General features: G+C 48.9%; 1 protein-coding gene across 6 annotated transcripts in view; it reads right to left on the bottom strand.

Annotated features, from left to right (window-relative positions):
* The window catches only part of GRAMD1B (GRAM domain containing 1B), a 91,343-nt gene that overhangs the window by 2,792 nt on the left and 64,197 nt on the right, over positions 1 to 24,354 (bottom strand). For 4 of the 6 annotated variants that reach the window (XM_062508602.1, XM_062508606.1, XM_062508605.1 and 1 more), the window contains 14 exons: positions 21,125 to 21,145; positions 12,340 to 12,424; positions 10,404 to 10,507; positions 10,186 to 10,281; positions 9,782 to 9,862; positions 7,329 to 7,444; positions 6,363 to 6,519; positions 5,606 to 5,795; positions 5,084 to 5,227; positions 4,394 to 4,512; positions 2,971 to 3,113; positions 2,299 to 2,402; positions 1,365 to 1,568; positions 801 to 891 (listed from right to left, as the gene is read on the bottom strand). In XM_062508602.1, coding sequence (XP_062364586.1) covers positions 801 to 891; positions 1,365 to 1,568; positions 2,299 to 2,402; positions 2,971 to 3,113; positions 4,394 to 4,512; positions 5,084 to 5,227; positions 5,606 to 5,795; positions 6,363 to 6,519; positions 7,329 to 7,444; positions 9,782 to 9,862; positions 10,186 to 10,281; positions 10,404 to 10,507; positions 12,340 to 12,424; positions 21,125 to 21,145 — 1,655 coding nt within the window. Of the gene's footprint in view, positions 1 to 800; positions 892 to 1,364; positions 1,569 to 2,298; positions 2,403 to 2,970; positions 3,114 to 4,393; positions 4,513 to 5,083; positions 5,228 to 5,605; positions 5,796 to 6,362; positions 6,577 to 7,328; positions 7,445 to 9,781; positions 9,863 to 10,185; positions 10,282 to 10,403; positions 10,508 to 12,339; positions 12,425 to 20,127; positions 20,152 to 21,124; positions 21,146 to 23,542; positions 23,567 to 24,354 lie in introns of all 6 variants that reach the window. The other 2 variants (XM_062508604.1, XM_062508603.1) reach the window with 2 other exon arrangements.

Below are 24,354 nucleotides of genomic sequence, written 5' to 3' on the forward strand. Positions count from 1 at the left end.
CCCTGCCCAGCTCCTCTCACCTCCCACCACACATTTCTGCTCCTCCCCAGGAAGACACTCCAAAATGCCAGGCTGGTGCCTGGCTCTGAACAGGGCAGTTATTTTGCTGGAAGAATGGCCCACTGTGACCAGTTCAGTCAGGCAGATGGCAACTGGCCAGAGGGATATTCTGGAAACGTCAGAAGCTGTCAGGAGACACTGGCACAAAGCTTTGGTACCTTTGTGCTGTGCTCTCATCATGACAGCACCGTATACCACCTCATTTGTCACTGGCTGGGTGCTGCTGCAAACCTCTGCATCCGTGAAAAGACATGAAAAGGTTCTGCCAGACCAGAGGGAAGATGTGACAGAATCCTCACAGACACTGAGCCCTGTTGTGGTGGCCCAGTGACTCCCAGAGAGCTTTGCACAGACATTGCCCATGCAGCAGCTTGTGTGTCAGTAATTAAATCACTGTTTTAAATTACCCACACACACAGTTTCTATGTGTCATTAAAACTCTGTAAACCATGTCCTTGAAGTAAAAGGAAAAAAAAAAATGCTTATACTTGTTGGATTTCCTCTCTTGTAAGTATTGACTCCTCCCCTCTTGCACAGCTGCCTCTGTCCCAGACAGGTCCCAGACAGGTCCCAGACCTGCCTTCAGGACTCCCAGAACAGATCTGCAAAGCCCATGTTTGGCTAAAACAAGGGCAAGGCTGAGGGGAAAGGAGAGATGGAGCACAGAGCTCCAGGAACACATCTAAACCAAAGGTGTTTAATGCTGACTGGGAAGGAAAGCAGAGAAACTCCTCACTTACACAAAGCTGATGACAAGGAGCAGCTTGGAGACACTCTGCAGGTGGAAGCCACTGGGGCTCTCCTCAGGGATGTGCCGTGTCTGAGTGGAACCTGAGGAGAGGGAATGCATTTGGGATGGGAAACAGGGAAGGATCCTCGACCCAACCCTCCACCTCACCCAAACAACTCCAACACATCCCTGTGGATGTGGTAAATGTAAATGAGACTGACAGTACTGTAGATTTAATTAGCACATGCAGCTTGATAACCAGGATGCCTTGGCAAGAGCAGACAGAGCTCTGAGGATTACAAGAAGATTGGATTAAGTGTGGCTGATGGGAAATAAGATTTTACTACATAGAAATGTAAAGTTTGCCTGTGTGATGTTTAACTAAATGATTGTAGCAAAATATTATCCTTCCTAAAACAGTATATAAACACACGTAGCTCTCAGTAAAAATTGGATTCAGATCCCCATTCATTCCTGATCCATCCCTCAATGGCTGATACATCCTCCCCGCCCCACTGTGAGCAAGCCCCTGTTTGTGTCCATCCCCAAGGCTGCGGGGTGTGCAGCTGCTCACCTGCCACGTGCTTGATCCGATGGGCAACCTCCTCATCCGTGGGGGTGGTGACAGGGCTGAGCACCTCCTCCAGGTGTGGCACCCGCAGGTGGCCGTGGGCGCGTTTCCTCCGCCGCACCGTGGATTGCTTGCTCACCTTCTCTTTGGGGGATTGTCTGTGCACCTCAGCCAGGTACGTGCTCTCTGTTTTGGTCAGCTCGCTCTCTGCAGCACCGAGGGGGAGCATTAACAGGTGTGGTTTTGTAGGGGACAAAGGTTTAACCCCTCTGCTTAGGATTTCAGCTTTTCTATTTTTCTATATCTGCTTGTAACCCTGCAGTTCTTTAGTGTAGAACTCTGGACTCCATACCCAGTGTGAGCTGCTGCTCTCCCATTTTGGGCACACACAACAATTCCTCTCCAGGCCTGGCAGTCAAGGACACCTCACTGTCCCAGCCCTGAGAGATGGAAACAAAAGTGACTGGGGGGAGCAAACTTGGGCTAAATGACTTCATTACCTGGAGCTGTCATTGGGAGATGAACCCCAATCTGCAAATGGACCAAACTTATCAAAGTGTGAAACCCTGTGAGCCATTGTCCATTTTGGGTGTAGCCCCTGGGGGCTTTGTCTGCCCTAAATGTACCTGAAGGCCCTTCCATAAATAGAACTGCTTTTATTCTCTGATTTTTGTCTGGCCTCTGTTTTTGATAAGCCCTAAAAAAGGCATCAGCTGGGCCAAAGAAGCTGGCAGAGTCTGAGAGATTTGTGCTCCGCATTCCTCGTGCCTTTTTCCAAAATTTGACCCCAAACTGCCTGACAGGGAGCAGGATTTGATGCCCTGATTAATTCCAGCAGGTAATTTATTCCAGTTGTGGCCACATAAGCCACCTCAAGATTGGATCATGCTGCCCACTCCCAGGGAAACACGAGTGCTACTGTCATTGCCACTCTCACCCAAATGACGGAAATAATCTTCCAGGCCACTCCAAAAATTCTTCTCAATGAAGGATTTCACCAGCCCCCAAGGCTGTTTCCTGTAGCGCAATTCCGTGGAAACCCTGTGAGGAGAAAAAGGTCAATCATTCCCCTGGTTCTGCTTCCTGGGGGTGATGTCAAGTCACAATCTTTGTCAGTGTAAATCCAGGAAATAATCATGTACACTGTTATTTCTGGAATGGTCTCAGCCCTTCACGTTTCCAGAGGAGAAGCACTGCTGGAAAAGTCCTTGCAAAGGCAGGAAGAGCCTCTCCCAGGAGTGCTCCACGGCCGTCTGGCAGACATTTGGATTAGCATTATTGAAGTCACACAGATATAGCTTTGCCCAGTACCCAATTCCTCTGATTCTGCCCCCAAGCACAGTCCCAGGAAGTTCATCCTGTTGCAGACTTGACAACAGGCTCTGCAAGCCCCTGCCTCCAAGAGAGAGGCAAGAAAAATCTGTAAATCCTCTCCCTGATGCATTGATATCAACCCAGCATGTGAAAACCCTGCCCTTCCTCTTCGTGACAGGAATGTCCCAGCAACAGGACAAAGAAATAACCCCCTCAACCCCTCCTAACACACCCAAAGAGCAAAACTCCCTCCCAGAGGTGCCTTTTGCTCATCGTTCCCTCCCCAGGAGAGTACCTGAGTCTGCTTTTGTTTCTGGCAACACGAGTCAACGTGTAGCGGTTAATGGTGTAGAAATAATCGTGGTAGGGGACGTCGTGAGTTAGCACCTCTGCATCTATGACATAGCACTCGCTCTCCTGGCTGGCTTTGTACATTGTCTGCAGGAAAAAACAGCGTGCAAGGCAACTCTGAGTGTGGCTAGGGCACCACTGGCACCTTCAACACCCCACGGCCCAGCCCTGCCTCTGCAGCTCTGCTGTGAGCAGCTCGCCCTGAAGGGGAGGCAGAGGAAAACAAGGGTTTCACCCAGATGCCTCTCCTGGGCACATTTTAAAAAGGGCATTTGGTTCCAGCCTCCAGGATTTTGTAAGAGAGGTGTTGCACACTGTGCCGTGTGGGGAACCAGTTTGCTGGGACCTTTCCAAGGGGGACCTCTCTTGTGCCTGGCTTTACCTGAGCCAAATCCACAAATTCTAGCTAGTACGTTTTCTAAACACCAGAAAATCACACCACTTTATTCTTTTAAGTGCTTCTGGTGTCCTTTTCCCTTAGCTCCAGAGGACAGACAGACACAGTTAAGCACAGATCCCTGGACTAAGCATGGCTTTTCCTGCAGATTATTCCCACACAGTTCTGCAGTGAGGACACACAGGGGGTGTCCTGGTGGTTGAGCCAAACTCAGAATTAAATAAGGCATGGTTTATGATCTGCGATTATAAATTATCTTATTTATCTGAGAGTGTGCTGTTCCCTTTGCTCTCCCTTTTCCCTTCTGTTCCCTGCACCTTTCCTTCTCTCCAGCATCTTTCCTCACACCCTCACAAGTCCCACCTTGCTGCTGGCATCCTCCTCTCTGAAATGTGGTGCTCAGACCCCTTTTCCTGGCTCCCTCTTAGCAATTCCTAAAGCTCACTCTCAGTATTTTACCCTTTGCCACATCTCTGGACATGGAAAAAGGTTTTTCCTCTCTCTCCAGCTGCAGACCCTGCTAGATCCAGCCAGCCTGGCTCCTCCCAGTGCAGATTTTCCCTTTTTTACCTTTTTAAATGATCATCTCACTGTCCTCACCACAATAAAAAAACCCACAGCACTCTCTAGAGCTGTGAGAAGGACTGGTCAGGCAGTATCTGACTTCCTTGGGTAGTAACTGTTGGGTTGAGCACAGCTCAAAAAGCACAAGTTTGGGTGAGAAAAACAATTATTAAGATGTGCTGCTGTTCACAAACTCAGCTGCTTTTGCTGAGAAATTTGTGGTGCTTTCATTGCAACCCAATGTAAAATTAACTCTTCGTGGCTGCAGAGATACTGGGCAGCAGGTTAAATCAAGGAAATGTGAAGAGGAAAACAGACAGGGACAACGAAAACATGCTCAGGACAAGAAAATAAGTCTCAGAGCAGTTTCTACCAAGCATCCCAGCCCTGCTCCACTGTCCCTTACCTGAGTCTCAGTGACTGTGGCAGTTTTGGGGGCCAGAGGGTTGGTGAGGGTGATGGTGTACAGGATCACTCTGGTCTGATTGCCATTTTCCTCCTTCTTCCAGGGGTGAAAGATAATATCTGAGAGGACAAAACAACATTCCAGTCATAAGTGGGGAGGGATCTCTGGTCAGTCCCCTGGGGAAAGGCATCACCATAGAACCAAGCTGGGGATGGGATTTCCTTCCCCTCGGGGAGCCTGGCTGCTCTAGAGCTCAGCTGAGTGTGAAACAAAGGGGGCTCCTGTGCTAAATGTGAATATTTTCCCCTCTTTCAAGTGCAGGGAAAGGGGGAGAGGCTGGGGATTTACCTCCTTCAGCAAACCTACAGTTACAGGGAAAGAAGGACTGTGACATGCCAAGGGATTCTCTGCAGCTCTGCCCTTGCCAGCATCAGGTGTGGAGCTAAAAGTGTTTTTCCCTCTCACTGTTAAGCTTTGAACAGAGGATCTGGCCTTAGCTGATAATAAAAATAAGAAAGTCTGATTTTTCCACTACAAAAGCCGATTAGAAAACGAAACCAGATGGGTACACAGGCACTGCCAGCTGTCCCAAAATCCACTCAGAATGTCACCCAAGCAGACAAAACTGTACCTCCAAGGCAGAGCCCTTCCCCTGCAGCCCCTGGGGCAGCTCCAGCAGCAGGAGCTCACCGGAGAAGCGGCGCTGCTCCATGAAGTCCCTCTGGAACTGGGAGTCAGTGAAGAGCAGGTCGTAGAGCTTGTCCACGCTGAAGTTGAACACCTCGTTCACGTACTGCCGCCCGTTCAGGTCCTCGTAAAAGGCTTGGACCTCCCCTGTGGGAAAGAGACCCTCAAGGTCCAGCCATGACCCTCCAGGATGATGGAAAATGTGCTCCCACAGCACCAGGACCTCAATACTCCAGAAGGAACCTAAAGGAGGGACCTCAGCGCTTTTCCTGCACGGATCCCAGGGTGAGAGTTGGGACATGAGAATGGATAATTTATTACATTGCTTATTTTAGGGACATCCTAAAATTTTTTGGCACAGCCTAAAATTGAAAGACATTCACTTTCTGCAGCCTGCATTGGGAATTCTTTGCATCTTCAGGGTCCAGGAAAGGATTTCAGCAGTCACCACTCTGCTCCCTCCTGGGGAAGGATGGGCTAAGGCTGGAAATGCCTTGCTGGAATGGCCTGTCCCCACGTAAATACCTTCATCATGGGTGTCTGAGGAGTCACTGAGCTCAGTGGGAATGTCTTCGTTGTCATTGAAGTCCAGGGAGGGGGAGTTCACAGGGCCAATGATGTCGATCTTCTCTCCCATGATGCTGGCAATGCCAAGGTCTTTCTCCACTGGGCTCTCTGCCACTGCCTCCTCCTCTTCTGGGAGAACTCCATCAAACTGCAACAAGCACAGGCCACAACAAGGGTAAGATCAGCAACTGGAAATGGGCTTTATTTCAAAAAAAACCACATCTGTGAGCCAATTTCTGAGTATTTGGCCTTGACATATCCAGAAATTAAATAGAGAGAGGAGGACAATTGCCATACAGTGTTTGTAAAACCTGCTCTCAAAAAATCACCAGCTGGACACCACCAGCTTTTTGTTCAGACAAGTACAATAATGTCCAGTCCTGGCTTTGCTCCTGAACAAGCTAAAGGAACCTGAGGTGATACCTACACGAAGTCTGCTCTGCCATAATACCAGGAGGGTACACACTGTTTTCCAGGGAATAACTGAAGACAGGGAAGAAATCATAACCCTTTTATGTCCAAGACTTTTCATCCAGAAGTACAGAAAGGAAAATGCTCTTGCTGCTGAGAGTCCCAGCGACAAAATCACTGACCAAGGACTGAAATCAGCAGCAGCAGGAAAGGAGCTGGAGGATGAACAAACCTCACACGATCCAATTTCCCTGGATTTCAGGGAAAACAAAATTCCTGCTGCCAGGGGAGGGAGAAAACTCACCGAGGCTGGGGCTTCACTGCTGCCTGTGGAGGTCAGGGTGCTGGCAGTGACAGATTTCTTTGGCAGCTGAGGGCTGGCTTCTGGCTTGGCCTCCATGCTGCTCTTGGAGGAGCTGTCGTTGACTTCATTCTCCTCCACGGGGATTTCTTCACAGTAGCTGGGACGCCACAGAGAACACAGGTTTTTATGGTTACCTCTCTCACAACAGCTACAGCTGCACACACAGAGCAAGTGAGAATGTTTCTGTGAAGGTTCCAAAAGCAGGAATGGGCTCAGTGCTGTGGAGAGCAAGCCCCAGTTTTTCGGGTGTTTATACAGGGACTGACAAGCATCAGCACTTTCTGGCCATGCAACCCTGCCTGGCCTTGTGACTGGGAAGCTTTGGCATTTCTGGAACTGCTCAGCTGCCTCAGCAGGCGTTTCAGTCCCTCCCAGCTTCCACGAGGAAATGCTACACTTCCAGCTTTTTAGGCACCACACATTGAAGAGCAACCACTTGGCCAGAGCCCAGAACATGTCAGGACTGTCACTGTCTGGTCAGACGTGACACACACACTCGAACAGAATAGCAACAATACTCTGTGTATTCTCCAGTTTACATACTCTTAAAGTGTGATCCTAAGTCATTGCCTACAATAATTTATTATATTCATTGGTGCAAAGCAATTGTGACAATGTATTTGGCAAGAGTTTTGCAAAATGTTAATAAGGCACGTATACAGGTTTACTTTTGTAGTCTAAGTAGTAGAATCCTTCATGTGTATTTTTTAATTGGTTTCCATGCTAATGGCCTTGTTTTCTTCCTGGCTATGGATACACCGGGAGTTCATTAACTGCTGTTTCTTCTCCTCACTCAGTTTGGCTCACAGGCCAGCTGCCAAACCCTTCCACACTGCACTTGGGGACATCCTGCTCTCCTGGGCCACCTCTGCTCCCTGCAGGCAGAGCCCAGCCCTCCCCACTCACCCCATGGTGTTGAAGTCATCATCAGGAGGCACGTAGTCTTCATCATCACTGGTCAGCCCCAGCTCGTTCCCATAACACTGGTGGACAAAGTGCCAGAGCTCCTTTGGACACAGAGGCTGAGACAGGGGACACAGAACATCACGTATTTGCAGCCAAAAATGCAAAACTACAGAGAAAGTTTGGAATTACCATTGCCAGGAGGACATTCCTTGTCCTGAAAGGAGAAGTGAGAGATTCTGATATTTGAGGTGAGAGCCTTTCTGTGGGCTCAGCTCTGTGAAATTCCATTTATGGAGTTTATTCTTATTTATTTTATTTGTTCATATACATATACTATCTTTATACATATTATATTATATTTTTGTTATTCATTATATTTTATTTACATTCGTTGTATTTATTTTTTATATATTTATATGTACATCTAGATGCATATTTATATTGATATTGATATATAATATAGAATATGTAATGTATATTTTATATGTGATAATGTATGATAATATATTATATATTTATTTATATGGACTGTTTCATTATGTTATTTTGCTATTTTTGTTTTATTATTTATTTAATCTCTGGCCTAGAGATTGCCCCCACTGTCCACCAATAACCCTCCACCATCAGCCCAGGTTCTGCTCTAAAATCTGACACTGGGATTTTTCCATGACACAATCTCCTGTAACTTAAAAATATCAGAAAGCTGCACCCAGAGCAGCACACGGGTGAGATTTCCACTAAACAGTGCTGGAATGAACTAATGGAAGCACTAAACCTGAATTTCCCTCCACAGATGCTTTTCCCACCTCTTCTGCTGTGCCTCCATTTAATGTCTGCTGCTCCACCAAACCCCAAGACTTTATGAGTTGTTTTTTTTCTTTTTTTTTTTTCTTTTTCCCCCTTCAACTTTGTTTAAATTAAAGCTGCCTGAAAAATCCCAGATGCAGGGACAATTCTCTAAAACAGTAACAAAGAAAACATTTCCTGCTGCAGTCTGGAATCAAAAGGAGTTTGTGTCACCAGACACCCCTGTGAAAAGTAAAAAATGTAATAAGGAGAAGATTAATTATCCAGACCATTGAAAAAAAGCCCAGATTTTAGGGATGCAGGTCAGTGATCACCACATGACTGTGACATGAGGCTCTGAGAAATGGGGCAGGAAAACTTGTGATTTAAAGATGTGGCACAGGATGAAAGGGGATTTTTACCCATAAGAAACTTATGACCAACGACAAAGATTTCTTGCTAATGAGGGGAAACAAATCCAGTGAACTTATTCTGAGCTGCTGGCTTGAATTTCTTCCCATAGTAACTGCATGGGATAAGGCAGGAATTTTTTAATCTAGCTCCCCACAGCAGCAACCAAAAGCATGGGGAAAAAAAATCTTCTACTAAGGAACTTTCATCCAGAAAAAACAGACTACTCCACCTCCTTCCCACACACATTAACTCACATCCATGTCCTATCAGGAAAATCGGACTCAGCTCTTTCTCCCCTCTTCCTGCCAGCCATGGATCCCACATTTGGAAAAAGAGCTCTGGAAGTGCTTCCTGTGTTTATCACTCTCTGTCTCAGCTCCCTTTAGCCTCGACCTTGAGCCCAAGGGCATTGAATTTCCTTGGGAGCTTCCAAAAGCTGCTCAGGTTACAGCCCATGGAGCAGCACAGGCTGCCCAAGGCAAGGTGATCCTGTCTCCTCCTAAATCCTACCCCGAATTTCAGGACAGGGTATTCCTGGAGCCTCATTCCCCCAGCGTGGTTTGAATTCCAGCCAGGACACCCCGAGATGCTGGGAGCACTGAAACATCAGTTACAGAAATACAGAAATAACCTTCCCACTGTGCAACAGATCAAATACAGGACTTAGAGGGGCTCTGGCACAGCAGGAGCAGATTTATTTTAAAATCCAACCCACTCGACCTCACCCAGTGCTCCCTGCACCCAAAATTGCTCTCACTTGTATTTGGGATGTCCTGAACACTCATTTTCTGTCCTGAGCACTAATTTTCTGTCCTGTCTGGACTTCCACACTTCTGGAGCACAGATTTACTGAGAGCCCTGCCTGCACAGTGAGTTATTCCTGCTTTTTGAGCTTCTCTCCTAAGGGCTGCTCCATTGTGGAATTACAGACTTCCAAAAAAAAACTTCCCTCCCAAGACCCTGATTCCTTAGCAGAGGCAGAGTGGCACCTCTGTGTGTGATTTACCCCAGAAAATGGGTGATTTACCCCAAAAATGGGTGATTTATCCCAGCAAAAAATTCCCTGCAAAAAGAGGGAATTGCATCTCCAGTCATGAGCCTGCTGTGCCTAAACACTTGTGTTTAATTCCCTACTGCCCAAACAGTTGTGTTTGCTGTCCCTGGGTGTGTTTGCAGACAGAAGTGCTGCTCCTGCCCATGTCCATCACCACCACCCTTCCCTCCCACCCCAGCTCTGAGGTCTCTCTCTGTACCTTGTCGAGCAGAGCATTCTGCCAGAGTCTGAACATCATCATGTACGTCCTGTCTCGAGCCCCAAAGGAAGTAAAAAAGTGCTGGATGGGGACAGAGGGAGAGAAAAATCAGTTCAGAAAAAGCCAAAAAGTAGGGGAAGAACACAACGAAAGCCTGTTTGGGATCACTTCCCAGCTGGAGTAAGCCATCCATACAGCACAGAGGGAAGCTGAGGGAGAGGCCAGTGGCTCTGAAACAGCTCTGTCAGAGACGTGCTGCTGTAAAACCTGGACCTTTTACCTGGCCCCACACCCCACATGTGAGCTCCAGCCCCAGCACAGCCCCCAGCCCTCTTCCCACTTTGGAAAAACCTCCCCCACGCACTCTAAGAGCCCTGGCAGCCACACAGCAGTGTGGGATGTACCTTTTCAGTGTCAGTGCAAACTTGGATGGCATTGGGAATGAGCCGTGCTGTCTTCTCCTTGGTCATGGAGCAGATGTCCTTCAAGCGAACCGTCAGCTGCACCAGGCAGGGGAAAACACCAGCAAAGGCACAAACCGGTGAGAGAGGCAGCAGCAAGAGCCCTCCCCAGGGAAATGTGGGCACAGCCCCAGGTCTAGGCAGCAGTGGCAGAGCCTTACCAGTGTCTCCCAGCGGAAGATGTTGCTGTAGAAGCAGATCCAGTTCTCGGAGAGGTAGAGGCGGCCCTGCAGGAGAATGTCTCGCTGGAGAGCACACGAGTAATCTGTGGGAGCACAGCACATGGCCAGTGAGGGGCACAAAAGGCACAAGATGCAGTTTAAGATTTCAAGCCTTTATATTTTTCAAATCCTGTGCCGCATTAGTGCGTAACTCTAAAGTCCATATAAAGCCTCAGCTACTGCCTTCACACTTCGGTCAGACAAAACAGTTCCTCTGGGCTTGAAATTCAAGGATACCCTGCAGCCTCAGGCCCTGAAAAGTATGAACAAAAGTGAACTGGGGAGGGGAGAAAACTGGGGGCAAATGACTTCATTACCTGAAGCTGTAATCGGAGGATTAACCCCTGATGTGCAAATGGACCAAACTTAAAATTGTCCAAAAAAACTTGTGTCCATCATCCATTTCTGGTGTAGCTCCTTGGGGAGCCTTCATCTGCCCTTAATGTACCTGAAGGCCCTTCATTAAATATATCCACTTAATAAACATATGCTCTTAACTTTGTCTGGCCTGTTTCTAGCTGAGCAAAGGCATCAGGACAGCCTAAAGGTGAGGATGAGCAGCAGCATCAGGAGAAGCCACAGAGCACAGCAAGGCAAAGGCAGGGCCAGCAGGAGCTGAGCCCCAGCTGCTGCCATGGCCACTGGGCTCTTTCCTCCCAGGACTTGCCACAGACAATCTCTGTCCCTGACTGATGATCCTCTGCAGCATCCCACGTGCTATTTCCAGATTTAATCTGTCTTTTTCTCTCCACCTCCCGCTGTCATTGTGCATTTCCCCCCCAGTTTAAGCATCCCTAAGGATTCCCATCCCTCTGCTAGCAAGGGCAGCTCTCACCTGCGTGGGGCACAGGAGGGGAGCACCAGTTATGTGAGACACAGGAGCAGATGGATGTCACCAGCTGTGAGGTGAGGTTTGGGAAGGGCAGCTGTGTGTGAGCAGGGATGTTGGGGAAAAGGGAGGGAAAAGGGAGGAAAAGAGAGGGAAAATGAAGGAAAAGGAGAGGGAAAAGGGAGGGAAAAGGGAGAAAAAAGGGGAGGAAAAAGAGGGGGGAGGAAGGAAAGAGGGAGGAAAAAGGGAGGAAAAGGGAGGTAAAGGAAGGAAAAGGGAGGAAAAAGGGGGTAAAAGGGGGAAAAGGGGGAGAAAAAGGGGGGAAAAGGGAGGAAAGAGGGAGGAAAAAGGGAGGAAAAAATGACATCATCCCCCACCAAATGAGGAAAACACATCAGAAAATGCAAAGCCCATTGGAAATGGGGCTCTGCCTGTGCATCAGGCAGACAAAACAAACTTGTCACTGGCAGCGTCTGGAGAATGAAAGGAATGAGGAATTTGTCTTTACAAACTATCTGTGATCTGCTGGTAGATAAAACCAGCACAGAGAGATGAAAGAAACAATGGGAAGGATCTCACTGATTGATTAAGGAATGAGAGATTTGTCTTTGGTGTGTGTGCTGACAGGTGGAGATAGATACTGAGAGATGAAAGAAACAACGGGAAGAACCAAAAATTCCAGAGGAATTCCACTGGTTAACACAAGGAAAAGAAAAATAAAAGGGGGGTACACATTAGCAGGGAGTTTGTGTTAGGTGATTTGGGAATCTGGACCTCTCAAGAACCTCAGCCAGTGGGGATAGAGAGAGGGAAATGTGGCTGGGAAATTGGGATAAAAAGGAGGCTGCATCCTTTAAAAATCTGAGAGACGCCACAAGAAATGCCCCATGGCCTCTCCCTTTATTCAAATAAAGTCACAGGACTGCTCTGTCTCCTTTTTGTACACAAACCACTGGTGTTTGTGGATAAATTTCCTGCCTAGAATGAAAGTCTGGATGGGTATGTGTGATCTCCTCCCCAAAGCACAGCACGGGGGGCTGGCCTTACCCACGATGAGTCGCTCCGTGTCCGGGAGCTGCTTGAAGAGTTTCCTGAAATCCTCATTTCTCTGTTTGTACGTGGGACTCAACACCTGCGAACAAAAAGGGTCTGGTGAACATTCCAGGGGCAGCCAGGGGAGAGGGGGCACGGAGTGGGAAAAACGGGAACACCTCGGGTGCAGGAGGAGGAGAAGGGGGCAGATGCACTGAGTGACCAGTACCCCATGGCAGGGTTTGGGATCCACTGCAGGGAGTGAGAGGAAGAGGAGAACCTGGTTTGGAAGAGCAAGTCCAGGCTAGAAAAGCTGCAGCCCTACCTGCAGAGGAATTCTGTCTGCCTGCCATCCTACACTGTCCGAGATACAACGTGTGCTCTGCTTGCATCAGGCACCTGCCAAGCCCCAGGAATGGCACAGCTAGCTCAGAAAACGGGGATTCACCCCAAAAAAATGGGGGATTCAGCACAGAAAATGGGGTATTCAGCATAGAAAATTGGTGATTTACCCCAGAAAATGGGGGATTCAGCACAGAAAATGGGGATGCACACCAGAAAACTGGGGAATTCATAAGAGAAAATGGGGGATTCATAAGAGAAAGTGGGGAATTCGAAACAGAAAATGGGGGATTCAGCACAGAAAATGGGGGGTTCAGCATAGAAAATCGGTGATTTACCCCAGAAAATGGGGGATTCAGCACAGAAAATGGGGATGCACACCAGAAAACTGGGGAATTCATAAGAGAAAATGGGGGATTCATAAGAGAAAGTGGGGAATTCGTAACAGAAAATGGTGGGTTCAGCACAGAAAATGGGGGGTTCAGCACAGAAAAATGGGAGGTTCAGCACAGAAAAATGGGGGGTTCAGCACAGAAAAATGGGGGGTTCTTAACAGAAAATGGGGGATTCAGCACAGAAAATGGGGATTCACAAAAAAAAATAATAGGGGATTTGGCACAGAAATGGGGATTCACAAAAAAAAAATGGGGGATTCAGCATAGAAAATGGGGATGCACACCAGAAAACTGGGGACTTCATAAGAGAAAATGGGGGATTCATAAGAGAAAATGGGGAATTCGAAACAGAAAATGGGGGGTTCAGCACAGAAAATGGGGTGTTCATAACAGAAAATGGGGGATTCAGCACAGAAAATGGGGAATTCAGCTCTGCCAGAGGAGCTTGAGCAATCTGGAGAGTTCAGGATTGCCCATGCCCACCCCACTCCCCACCAAACAAACCCAGCCAGGTGCTGGGATGGTGAGAACACTTCAGTGGGGCTCCAAAAAGTCTCTCCCAGGGCCTGAACCGTGTCCTGCGCTTGTTCTGTGTCCTGACCCCAGCAAAGGGCTCAGGGAGCACGGGGCAGCTGCTGGAGGAGAGCAGGCTCCTCTCTGGGCTTTATGGTGTGACTGTCCACACCTCCTACACCCTGTGCAGCTGCTCCCCACAGCCACAACACCTTCTGAAAGGCCTCAGAACAGAGGCAGGTGCAAATTCACATCTCCCAGAGAATCTGCAATGTTCTTTCTCCCACAGATGTAGAGAAGAAGCCACCTGGGGTACAACCTTTTCCCTCTTTATCTCTATCCAAAAATCCTGCTCCAGAGGCACTGATCTCCTCGGGCAGAAATGAGAGGGTCTTCCAGAAACAGCCCCAAAAATCTGAGATTAGAGAAGGAAGTTTCTGCTTAAGAATGGTGGTAGAGTCACAGGAGTGGGAGGAATACAGAGTTTATTCAGAATTAGCCTCACAGTGCTGCCAAATGCTGTCAGATCACAGCAGATTTGATGTTGGTTGTCAAATCACAGACAATCCCTCACCCCCAAAAGCATTCCCTGCGCCTCACAGTGACTCAGTGGACTAGAAACAGAATATTCCAACACTTGTTCCAGCCCTGTGGCCCCAGAGGAAGGGATCTCACTCCGAGTAAAACCTGCCAACCAGCAGATGACAGAAATATGAATTTCACTTACCAAACTCCCAGCCTGAACATCTGGAAAAGATCTTGGTCTGAGATGGGCTCCAGCAAGAGCCCAAGCCCAAGATTTCTAGGAACAAGCAGACAGGATGGGGATGGAGTGGGGAAAAGGGATTATAATCCCTGCAGGGCTGAGCCCTGGGCTCAGCGCAGCCCAACTCAGCAGGAACTAAAACCTGTCCTACCAGAGGCTCTGCTCAGCCCCAGCAGCCCTGCCAGGGCACAAACAGCTCCGTTTAGAGACACTCACAGCTGGGATTTCATCAGATCCAGGGCTGGCATTTCCTTGAGAGAAGTCCACAAGTCCCTCCAGGTCCCACCGCAGCCATGGCAGCTCTTGGTCCAGGAAAAGATCCCAGAGGGAGCCACACTCCAGCAGGGAATCCATCTCCTTCCCTCAGCCCTGGCACAGCTCCCCGTGTCCAAACTCTGCTTTTCCTGCTCCCACTGCTCCTTGTTTATGTCCAAAGTCGAGAGAGCTGCAGCAGCTTGGCAGGAGTTTAGGTGCCTTCCCCTGCTTCCCTGCCCACATCCAGCTCAGCTGAGGCAGCCCCTGAGGATCTGAGCGAGGATTTGCCCTCCAGAGGACTTTTCCCAGAGAGGCTCATGGGGGTGACTGCGCCGGCGAGCACCCTCTGCTCTCCTGCTGCAGCCTCAGCAGCTTCCTGCCGTGGGCATCCCCTGCAGGAGCCCTGGCAGGTGCGTGCAGGTGCGTGCAGGTGTGTGCAGGTCCGTGAAGGTGTGTGCAGGTGTGTGCAGCAGGAGTGTGCAGGTGCGTGCAGGTGTGTGCAGGTCCGTGAAGGTGTGTGCAGGTGTGTGCAGCAGGAGTGTGCAGGTGCGTGCAGGTGTGTGCAGGTCCGTGAAGGTGTGTGCAGGTGTGTGCAGCAGGAGTGTGCAGGTGCGTGCAGGTGTGTGCAGGTCCGTGAAGGTGTGTGCAGCAGGAGTGTGCAGGTGCGTGCAGGTGTGTGCAGGTGTGTGCAGCAGGAGTGTGCAGGTGCGTGCAGGTCTGTGAAGGTGCGTGCAGGTGTGTGCAGGAGTGTGCAGGGCACCTGCACTGTCCCCAGTGTCCAGGAGTGCCAGATCCAACCCCAGACAGCTCCGGCCCCGCTGCGACTCACGCGGCTCCCAGGACCCGACAGGAAGGCAAACAGCTCGAGCGCTGCTTTTCCCCTCTTTGGAAGCAGAAAAGCAGCGATTCTGACTCCTCAGAGCCTGCCTGGGGCTCTCCCTGCAGTCCCTCTCTGCTCCCAAGGCAGCCTCAGTCTCTCTCTGTGCTTCTCATGGAAGGGGAGGGTGGGGAACATCCCAAAATGACTCGCACATGCTTGGAGTGACTGGAGCTGGGGAATTCTGCCGGCCAATGCCCTGCAGTAACCCAGCCCTGCCTCCCAGCAGATGTTTCCTGTAATGGAAAGTTGCTGGACGGAGTGTGCCGGGGGAGGCAGGCGTGAGGACAGACTGGGATGGGGGCCCCCGTCCCACTGCCTGCAACCCTCAGTGCACGCTCGGCTCTCCCAAACACAGCTGGGCTCCTACTGATCTGCCCAGACTGACCGGGACAACAAGCATTTCTAGTATTCTAATACTATTTCTAGTATTCTAATAATTAGCATGTTAATATTTAGGGACATCTGAAAGAGACAATTGGTGCCTTTTCACTGTTAAAGGTCAGTTAAAGGAAGAAGAAAGATTATTCAGGTGTGTGATAGATAAGAATAAAGGATGTGGGTGGGAGGAACCAGCCATGGGAGACACACAGAGGCAAAAATCTGAGGGGCTGCACCACTCCTGGGTGCATCTCTGAGTCCACTCTTCCCACTCTCCCTAAAAAAATAGGGGTTTTTAGGGTTCATTCATTAGTCAGGTCACTTTGGAAATGAAGGGCTTCCTCCAGGGAATGAGCTCCCTGCAGGTCCGGGACACTGCAGGCACTCCCTGTGTCCCTCTGCCCCGAGTCCCAGCCTCCCCATCTCCCTGCTCAGGTGTACAAGTGCCCAGGTAAATGCCCACAGCAGGGCACCAGATCTGCTCAGCTGTGAGCAAACACTGGAATAAACCCTTCATTCTTCCAGAACTGGACACACAGATCTCAAAAAAAGCACCAAGCAACCAACCCAGGCCCTGCAGAGGCACAGCTCCAGGCCAGGGGTGCAGCTTGCTCGCTGACAAGCTCTGTCTGCTCAGCTGCACCCCAAAATCACTGCTGCTGCTAGGGAGCACAGGGGTCTCTCCATCCAGCACCACAGCAGTGCATCCATCTGCACCCCAAGATTAGGGAATTAATTCAAAAAAGGCATTCTGCAGCCTGTGAAGGACAAACAATTGGCATTACAGGCCCTTTATTGAATGACCCTCTTGGCTGGAAACTCCAAATGGGATTGAATTAAAAATAAAATAAAACACCCCCAGCCACCTGCCTTTGCAGAGATGAATGCCAGCAGTGATGGGAAGAGCTGACCTGGAGCTGGAGGCAGCAAACATTAACTCCACTGCAAACACAGAGACAGGACAGCACGGCACTGCCAAGGTGAGGGAACTGCTCCCTGGGGAAATGGGGACACAGGGGTCACTCCCTGTGGTGGCATCTCCCTGTTACACACAAAAACCTCAAGCAAATACTGCTGGAGGATGGGACAGGACAGGGGAGTCTGAGAATACAAAACCTGAGGAATGCTGAGTCTTGGACAGCACAGAAAACAGGGAGCAGAGATGGCAGGAGGCACAGAGGAGACGGGGAAGGAAAACCTCATCCAATTCTCATGACTGATGGACTTCTGAGATTTACAGGGCTTCTGGAAAATGACTGGAATGAACAGAACATTCCCTGCTCGTGTGGGAGAGTTTAGACCCCACTGACAGCAGGGCTGATACGAACAATCAGCAGAGAAAGCAGCCACCTATCCCACAGCACCTCCTCTAAACCCACTCTGATCACTCTGATTTTCCATCTTTTCCCTTTTTCTCCCTTTAAAAGTGAATGAAAAGCAGAGGAAGATGTTTCAAAGTAAACACTGGCCGCCTGGGCTGGAAAAATGGATGTGAGTTCATCATGACACGAGCTTGCACCAAAAGTTCACTGTTAATTTAGTGCCTCTACAAGCCAGCAACTCAGCCAGGCTTGGTAATCCACACGCTGAAAGTCAAGGAGAATCTGTCAGGATGAAAAGCACCTGAAAGGCAGGGAGTTAACACTGATCCAGAAATAATTTGATGAAATGGTTACTGGGAGTTAAAAGATGATTGTGCTGATTTACAGAGAAAAGGGCTCTTCAACACCTTGCTCGCTCATCAGGCCTGGATTTTTGAATTAAACTCCATTCCTGTGATTGCTGCTGCTCAGGGAGGCTCAGCCTGCCAGCCCTGGGAAAGATGATCCTGCTGTTCTCCCTAAAATGAGGCACAATTCCCCTTTGCCTCTATAGGGAACATTTCACTCTTTCCAGCAGCTGAGTTTCCCCTCCACTGTGGTATCCACAAGAAAAAACACAGCACTCTGAGACCAGGGCTGATTTCTTATCAGCCTTGTGATGCCTGGTTATTCTTCAGAAGCTCAAGAGCTGCTCAGAGATCCCCACAAAGGCCCTTTTCAGCATCACAATCCACGACAGATCCTCAGCCAGCTCCTCCTGCACAGGCTTTCCCTGCACTTTTCCCAAAGGAAAACTCCGGGCTCTCTCCTTTACCTGCCTCCCCAGTGGCATTTTGGGTTTATTTTCAAGACTCTGAGCTCCAGCCAGGCCGAGGGCTGCCCTGTGTGCACAAATTTGTTTGCAGAGCTGCAGGAGCAGGGTTCCTGTCCCACTCCCTGCAATCCTCAGTGCAGACTTTGCTCTCCCAAACACTGGTGGGAAGGACTGGGATCCTTTTGATCTGCCCAGAGTGAGTGGGACAGCAAATATTTCTAATAGTTAGGAACCTGAAAGAGACAATTGGTGTCTTTTTACTGCTCAGGTCAGTTACAGGAAGAAGAAAAATATTCAGGCGTGTGATAGATAAAAATAAAGAAATACAGAGCAAAGCAGACCTTGGGATGTAAATGCTAAAGTGAAAACCTCATGGATTTAAATCTCACCTCTTCCCTGATGTCAACTGTGTTTTCTCTAACTTTTCAAGATCAGCTTGTTCATTCTCTTTACCAGAGCATCCTCTGGATGCTCCTGATTCCTGGTGCTGAATTTAAGAAGCAAGCCTTGCTATAGAGCAGCAGAAATGCTGCAGGATATTGAGACACACACCCTAATTTAGGAACAGGGGATTCACAGCCCAAGTGAAGCAGAATGAGGCATGAAAACCATGGCAGATTTGCCAGGCTCAGGGCCTCAATGGTGACACACAAATGACAGCTTTCTACTCTCAAAAATGGGGCCCTTTGCTCAAAACTCAGAAAAAAAGGAGAGAAAAGGAGAGAGATTTTATCCCTGGCAGCAAAACATCTCCAGTTTGTCTCTCACTTTAATGACATCTGCTGGGTGACGAATGCCTTCTCCCAAACGTGGAGTTCCTGACACCCCCAGACAGAGCAGCTCCTCCTTGGTGCCTTCAGGGAAGTGAAACACAAATTTCCCACCTCTCTGAGCACCTCAGGGGTATAGAGCAAGGCACATCTCTGTTACAGCAAACAAAACTACAAAGGAAGTTTAGTTTTAAGGTCTGAGGTCTGTTTTTATAAATTATTTTAAAATAATTAATTAACAATAATTTACCTTGCAGACACACAACCCAAAGCAAACACAGCTGATGGTTAAACCACAAGTGACCAACAATTATTTTCCCCCCTAAAAACCACAATATTTCCAAACCAAAGTCTCCATGTACAGAATTCCTCACTAAAGGCACAAGAAGCACCTCAGGGATTTTTCCTTTCTACTGACCTTCTGCTCTTCCACCATGAGAACAAGAACACAAAGCAAACCCCAAAAGTCTGAGTGCATTTACTCCCAAACTGGGGTTCTCTTCTCAGTCTCACAGTGCACCTGCACCAGTTTGCATTTGTCCTCTGCAAAGCCAAGCAGAGAAAGCACAACCAGAGAGGGGCAGATCAGCCAAACCAATCCATGACCTCACTTCACCCCTTTCCTCCCACTTCTCCATGGGACAGGGATCCCAAAAAAGCACTGGTGGGATCGAAAGGAGAACACACAAGACAGGAGAAGTTGATGGCATCTCAAGGGGAAAAAAAAAAAAAAAAACAGAGAGAAGGAATCCAGGAGAGGGGAAAGGGAGGGTTCCAATTGGCAAAGAGGAAGGCAGTGCTCCAGAGACACAAAGACCAGTTAAAAGCAGCAGAAAAAATGAGGAAAAGTGGTGATGCCCTGCAGATCTTTGAGGCCCATGTGCTCTTTGAGGCAGGAATTATTTTTTGGGTTGGGTTTGCACAGTGCCTTGCACCCAGGGCTGCTGAGCTGGCACACAGAACAACGTGGAGTTAGTGTGAAATGAGAGTGGGGGAAAGTGAGCAAAGGAAATGGTGAGGTTTCATGAAGAGGCAGATTCCACAGATTCATTTCTAGAGCTGCTCGCAGAGGGGAGAGGAATAGAGGAATCAGAATGGTCTAAACAGCAGAAAAATCCTGCCTGGAAGGAGTTGGCAAAGAAGGGAAACTATCAAGAAGCATTAGCAAATTTTAAATGGAAATGACACTGCCAAGTAGGACTGACTGACTTCCTCGAGTCTGTGGCTCATCCATATTTTCACGCTGCTGCTTTTATCTGGCCAGAATGTCCCTGCTAACTAGAAAATGGGTTTGTTTTGTTTTGTTTACAAAGGAAAATAAGGGGGTGGGGTGGGGAGAACCACAAAAAAAATGCAGCCAGTGCTTACTCTCCGGATGTACTGTCTCTCATGCTGAAAATATATGGAGGAAAAACAAGAGAACAGAAAGATAAGATAGAGAGGACATGAAAACACGAGAGACCCACAGAAGCAGAGCACAGCAAAGCATCATGCAGCAGGGAACGGAGCTCAGCAGCTACAGGCAGAAGCAGTAAGAGCCAAAGTCACCTCCAGCCTGGTGACAGAGTCAGGGTTTAGCAGCAGCCAGGTCAGGCCAGGGCATCTGCTCACAGTCCTTATCTGCCCCAGTCTGGCCCACCTTGGTTTGTATTTTATTCTTGAAGGCGCTGCCTCTGTGCCAAGATCTCTTCCTGCCCGCGCTACACCCGATGCTCTTCACACCCAGCAGGTTCCTCCCTCTGCCTCTCCCCTCTGTCAAGCCTGACCTCGCTGTTCCAGCCAAAACCACTCCTGCTGGCCCCCACTGTGATATTAGCTGCTGCAGGAGGGCAGGAATTGTGGCCGGCTCTGCACGGCTGCTGCATTTGCCTATGGCTACTCCAGAGCCTCCAGGGTGGGGCCCGACCGTGCAAAGGTGACACCGACTCTGTGCCTGGAGCAGGGCCACTCGTGCTGGCAGAACAAAAAGAACACCAAGGCAGAAGCAAAGGGTGGTTGGTGTTTCTCCGGGGTCGCAGAAAATAATTCTTCTATCGCCCCCGCAACACCCTGAGAGATGCAGAGGGTTTGCAGGGTGGCAGCTCTGTTTGTCACCAGCGTCGCCACGTCCCAGCCCCTGCGTCAGAAACCAGAGGTGCAGGATGTGGGGAGCATCCAGAGAGTGACCAAAAGGACAAAGCTTCTGCTCTCTGTCTCTGGCATCCCTCTGCTCAGTATGCCAGCCCTCCTTTGCCAGTGCTGAGCCATTTCCACCTCCTCCTCCTGGAAATGGTCAGAGTGTCCCAGTGCCACTGCAAAGCCCCTTTGTACCCTCCCCACACCCAGCCCACAGCCACCCAGGGACAAGAGAAACAGGAGTACTTACATTATACCAACTCTGGCTTTTCTGTAAGGACAAAATAAAAGAGAAGCATTAGTTAGCACAGAGATCTTAGGATCAAAAAGAAAGAGGGACAGAGAAAGCAGGTCCAGTCTGGTTTGGATCATTAGTGAAGTGAAAGTGGGATTAAACAGAAGATTTCAATGGATTTCACAGCGTGGTCTAACACAGCTATCCCCAGTTACAGGAGCAAGGGACAAATCCAGCAGCAGGAGTCTGGAATAGGAAACAGTTCAGGCCAAGGTGTGCATGTCCACACGCACACACACACGGACATGCTGCCACCTTGTGTGCACACCGGCAGCGCCAGCCAGCAACAGAGGAGCTCAGCAGCAGCAGCATCACATCATCATCATCATCATCATCATCATCATCATCATCATCACCACTGCCAGCCACCTCTTTAGGGGCTTTGTTCTTCCAACTCACATTGCCCTGAACAGCCCTTAAAGCACTGCTTAGGGCAGGGACACAGCTTTGCTCACAAAAGGCAAGTGTTCCAAGGCTATTCTGAATTTTAAAAGGGAGGCACGCAAACACACACACAGACAGGAAAAGTGTAGAAAATCACTAGAGAAGCTAAGCAAGGAAAAAAAAAAAGGCTGGGAGTTTTGTTTTTTTTTTTTTTTTTCAGCATTTCAGTGCGCACTGTTTTGCATCATCAGCACATGTGATTGTTTTTTATTTTTTTTTTTTGTCCTTCTCATGGCATTTCAGATGGTTGGAGAGGACAGGCCACACATCACATTGGAGCACACAAAAGAGCTGGCTCAGCTTGGAAAGTCGCGCTCAGCAATTTTCAGCTGGAGGTGAGATTTATCTGCACAAGGAGAGGAAGAAATGAGCTTCCCACTGCAGCCAGGCTGGCTTTTACACACAGGACATTGGGCAGAGCTGCCAGGACACACAGGAATCCCCTTTTTTGGGAGGATTAGCCCGGGGGCACTGGAGCCTTTCCCACCGAGGGTGGGCAGCTCCAGCTGTGCTTTCCCCCTCTCCCAAACTCTTCCATGCATGAGAGCTGAGGATAACACGCAAGGACAGCAGCACTATTTCACTGCCTTTCCTCCTTTGAAGCCATCCTGCTTCTGACCTTGGAGCATTTTCCAGGCTTTGCAGCCAGTTTGGAATAGGAAGGGAAACATTCCGTGCTGTGCCTCGTCACAGAGGCTGCAGGAGTTTCACTGGGAATTCCCTGGAATGTTCACAGGGACACAGAAAATTCCTGCCCACCAAGGACACGCAGGCTGTTCTGCCACAGGAAAGGAGGAGAAGTGTCAATGAGGTCAGATTGGACCAGAGATTTTTGTGAAGATGCAGGGGTTGCTCTGTTCCCACCCCTGGATCTTCCTGCTCGAAGTTCCCAGTGTGCCACTCCAGCCACAAAACCTCACTGGATCCCCCTCCTGGAGCCAGCATCTCTGAAGGATCCATTGCAGAGCTCCCAGTCTCTAATACAGTACATACAGTACAAGGCTAAAGCACAAAAAATTGACATTAAAGAGAGGAACACCCCTTTTTTCCCCAAATCTTGGGGAAAGGAGATAAGCTGAGGGACTGAACACAGAGTATGGCTCATATCTCACACTCATCCCTCCAACCAGAGCAATTTCCTCTTTCCTCCCACTCTTTTCCATACTTGGCCATACCTGATCCATTCATAAAAGATCTGGTTGAAGTCATCCCTCTCTGCAAGTAGGACGTGGAAAAAAGCCTTATGCAACCCAGTCTACACTAAAAAAAGAACCAGGGTAATTAATCCCAACCATGCACACAGCACCTTGTCCTCAGGAGCACAGGGCCTGAGATGGAGTGATTTTCCTGCAGATTTGTTTTGCCATCTGTCTGCCTTAATGAGCAAAAGGCGTAACTCAGAAATTCCTGGGGAAAAAAAAAAAAAGCCCCCATAATCAAACTATAATTGGCACACACACAGCAGAGGCACTGCTGTCACTGTGCCTTCCCAATCAGGGTGCCCGTGCTGTGGTGGCAGCACAGCCCAACAGGATTTCACTCCCCCCCTGCTGCATTCATTGCAGGAAGTATTTTTTTCCCCTCCTCACATTTGAATTTCCCCAAATCAAGGGTCCTCTATAAAGGAGTTCTATGAGTTCTTCCTTAAGCTCTTCCACACAAAATTTTATACTGACATCCACAATTACACTGATATCCGTAATTTTACCAGCATCCTTAATTATACCAACACTCAAGCCTCATCTTTTGCCTCCAACAAGTTCAACAACTTGTCCAAAATCCAAACAACTTCAGCCCTTAAACCTCTCCTCTATTTTATCTTTTTTTTTCCTTAAACTCACTGAGAGGGAGATGTGAACTGTGAAAATCAAGAGACAGTAAAATGGAGGGGGGGGGGAGAAGAAAGAAAAAGGAAAAACAAATTCTTACTTTGAGCAGGTTAAGTCTGTCATACTGGAAAAAGAAACCATAAGCATTAGAACTGAAAAGAGAAAATAAATAGTAACAGAAGGAGGGGGCCGCACACAGACAGGGAGAAGATGGGACTGGTTTGCAGAGATGATGCTACAGGAGCACAGAGCAGAGCTCGTGGTTACCAGGGGGCTGGAACCAGGAAGAGCTTTGGAGGAATGCGAAAAATGGAATATTTTCTCTAAGTTTTTAATTGCTGTCTCTAAATAGTGGTGATGTAGCGAGCTCCCATCTGCGTGCATTGCTAGGGAAGGGCACAGCTCTGCAGGGGACACAGGGCACATAAACTTCACCCTGATAACTCCAAACAGAGTTTCTAGCTCTCAGCATCACTGGCAGCAGCATCACAACTCACGCCTTGCTGCTCCCAGGGGAACAGAAATTTTTTGCCAGGTGAATGGCATGCCACAGGGCTCTGGGAGCATCCCTAAATCCCTTTCACACCTGGGGAAGCAGAGGCACAGAACCAGAGCTCAGAACAGATTCCAGAGCCCCCTCTCCTGATCTGTGCACTTGCAAGAGCCACACTGCCCACGTGGCTTCTAAATGGCCATAACTCAAGGAAACTGATGGAATTGATTCCCCAAACCCTCACTCCAGCCCCAAATTACCAGAATTCCATTGCCTACTATCTAAAGGGGGTTTACCCTACCCACTCCTACCAGTGGGAGGGGTGAATGAGAAGACACAGCCAAACTCTTCCCATCGTGGCACACTGGAAGGACAAAGTGCAACAGTCATAAGCTGCAGTAGGGAAAATTCTATTTGGG

This window comes from Cinclus cinclus, chromosome 25, assembly GCF_963662255.1.
Source record: "Cinclus cinclus chromosome 25, bCinCin1.1, whole genome shotgun sequence".
NCBI lineage: Eukaryota > Metazoa > Chordata > Aves > Passeriformes > Cinclidae > Cinclus > Cinclus cinclus.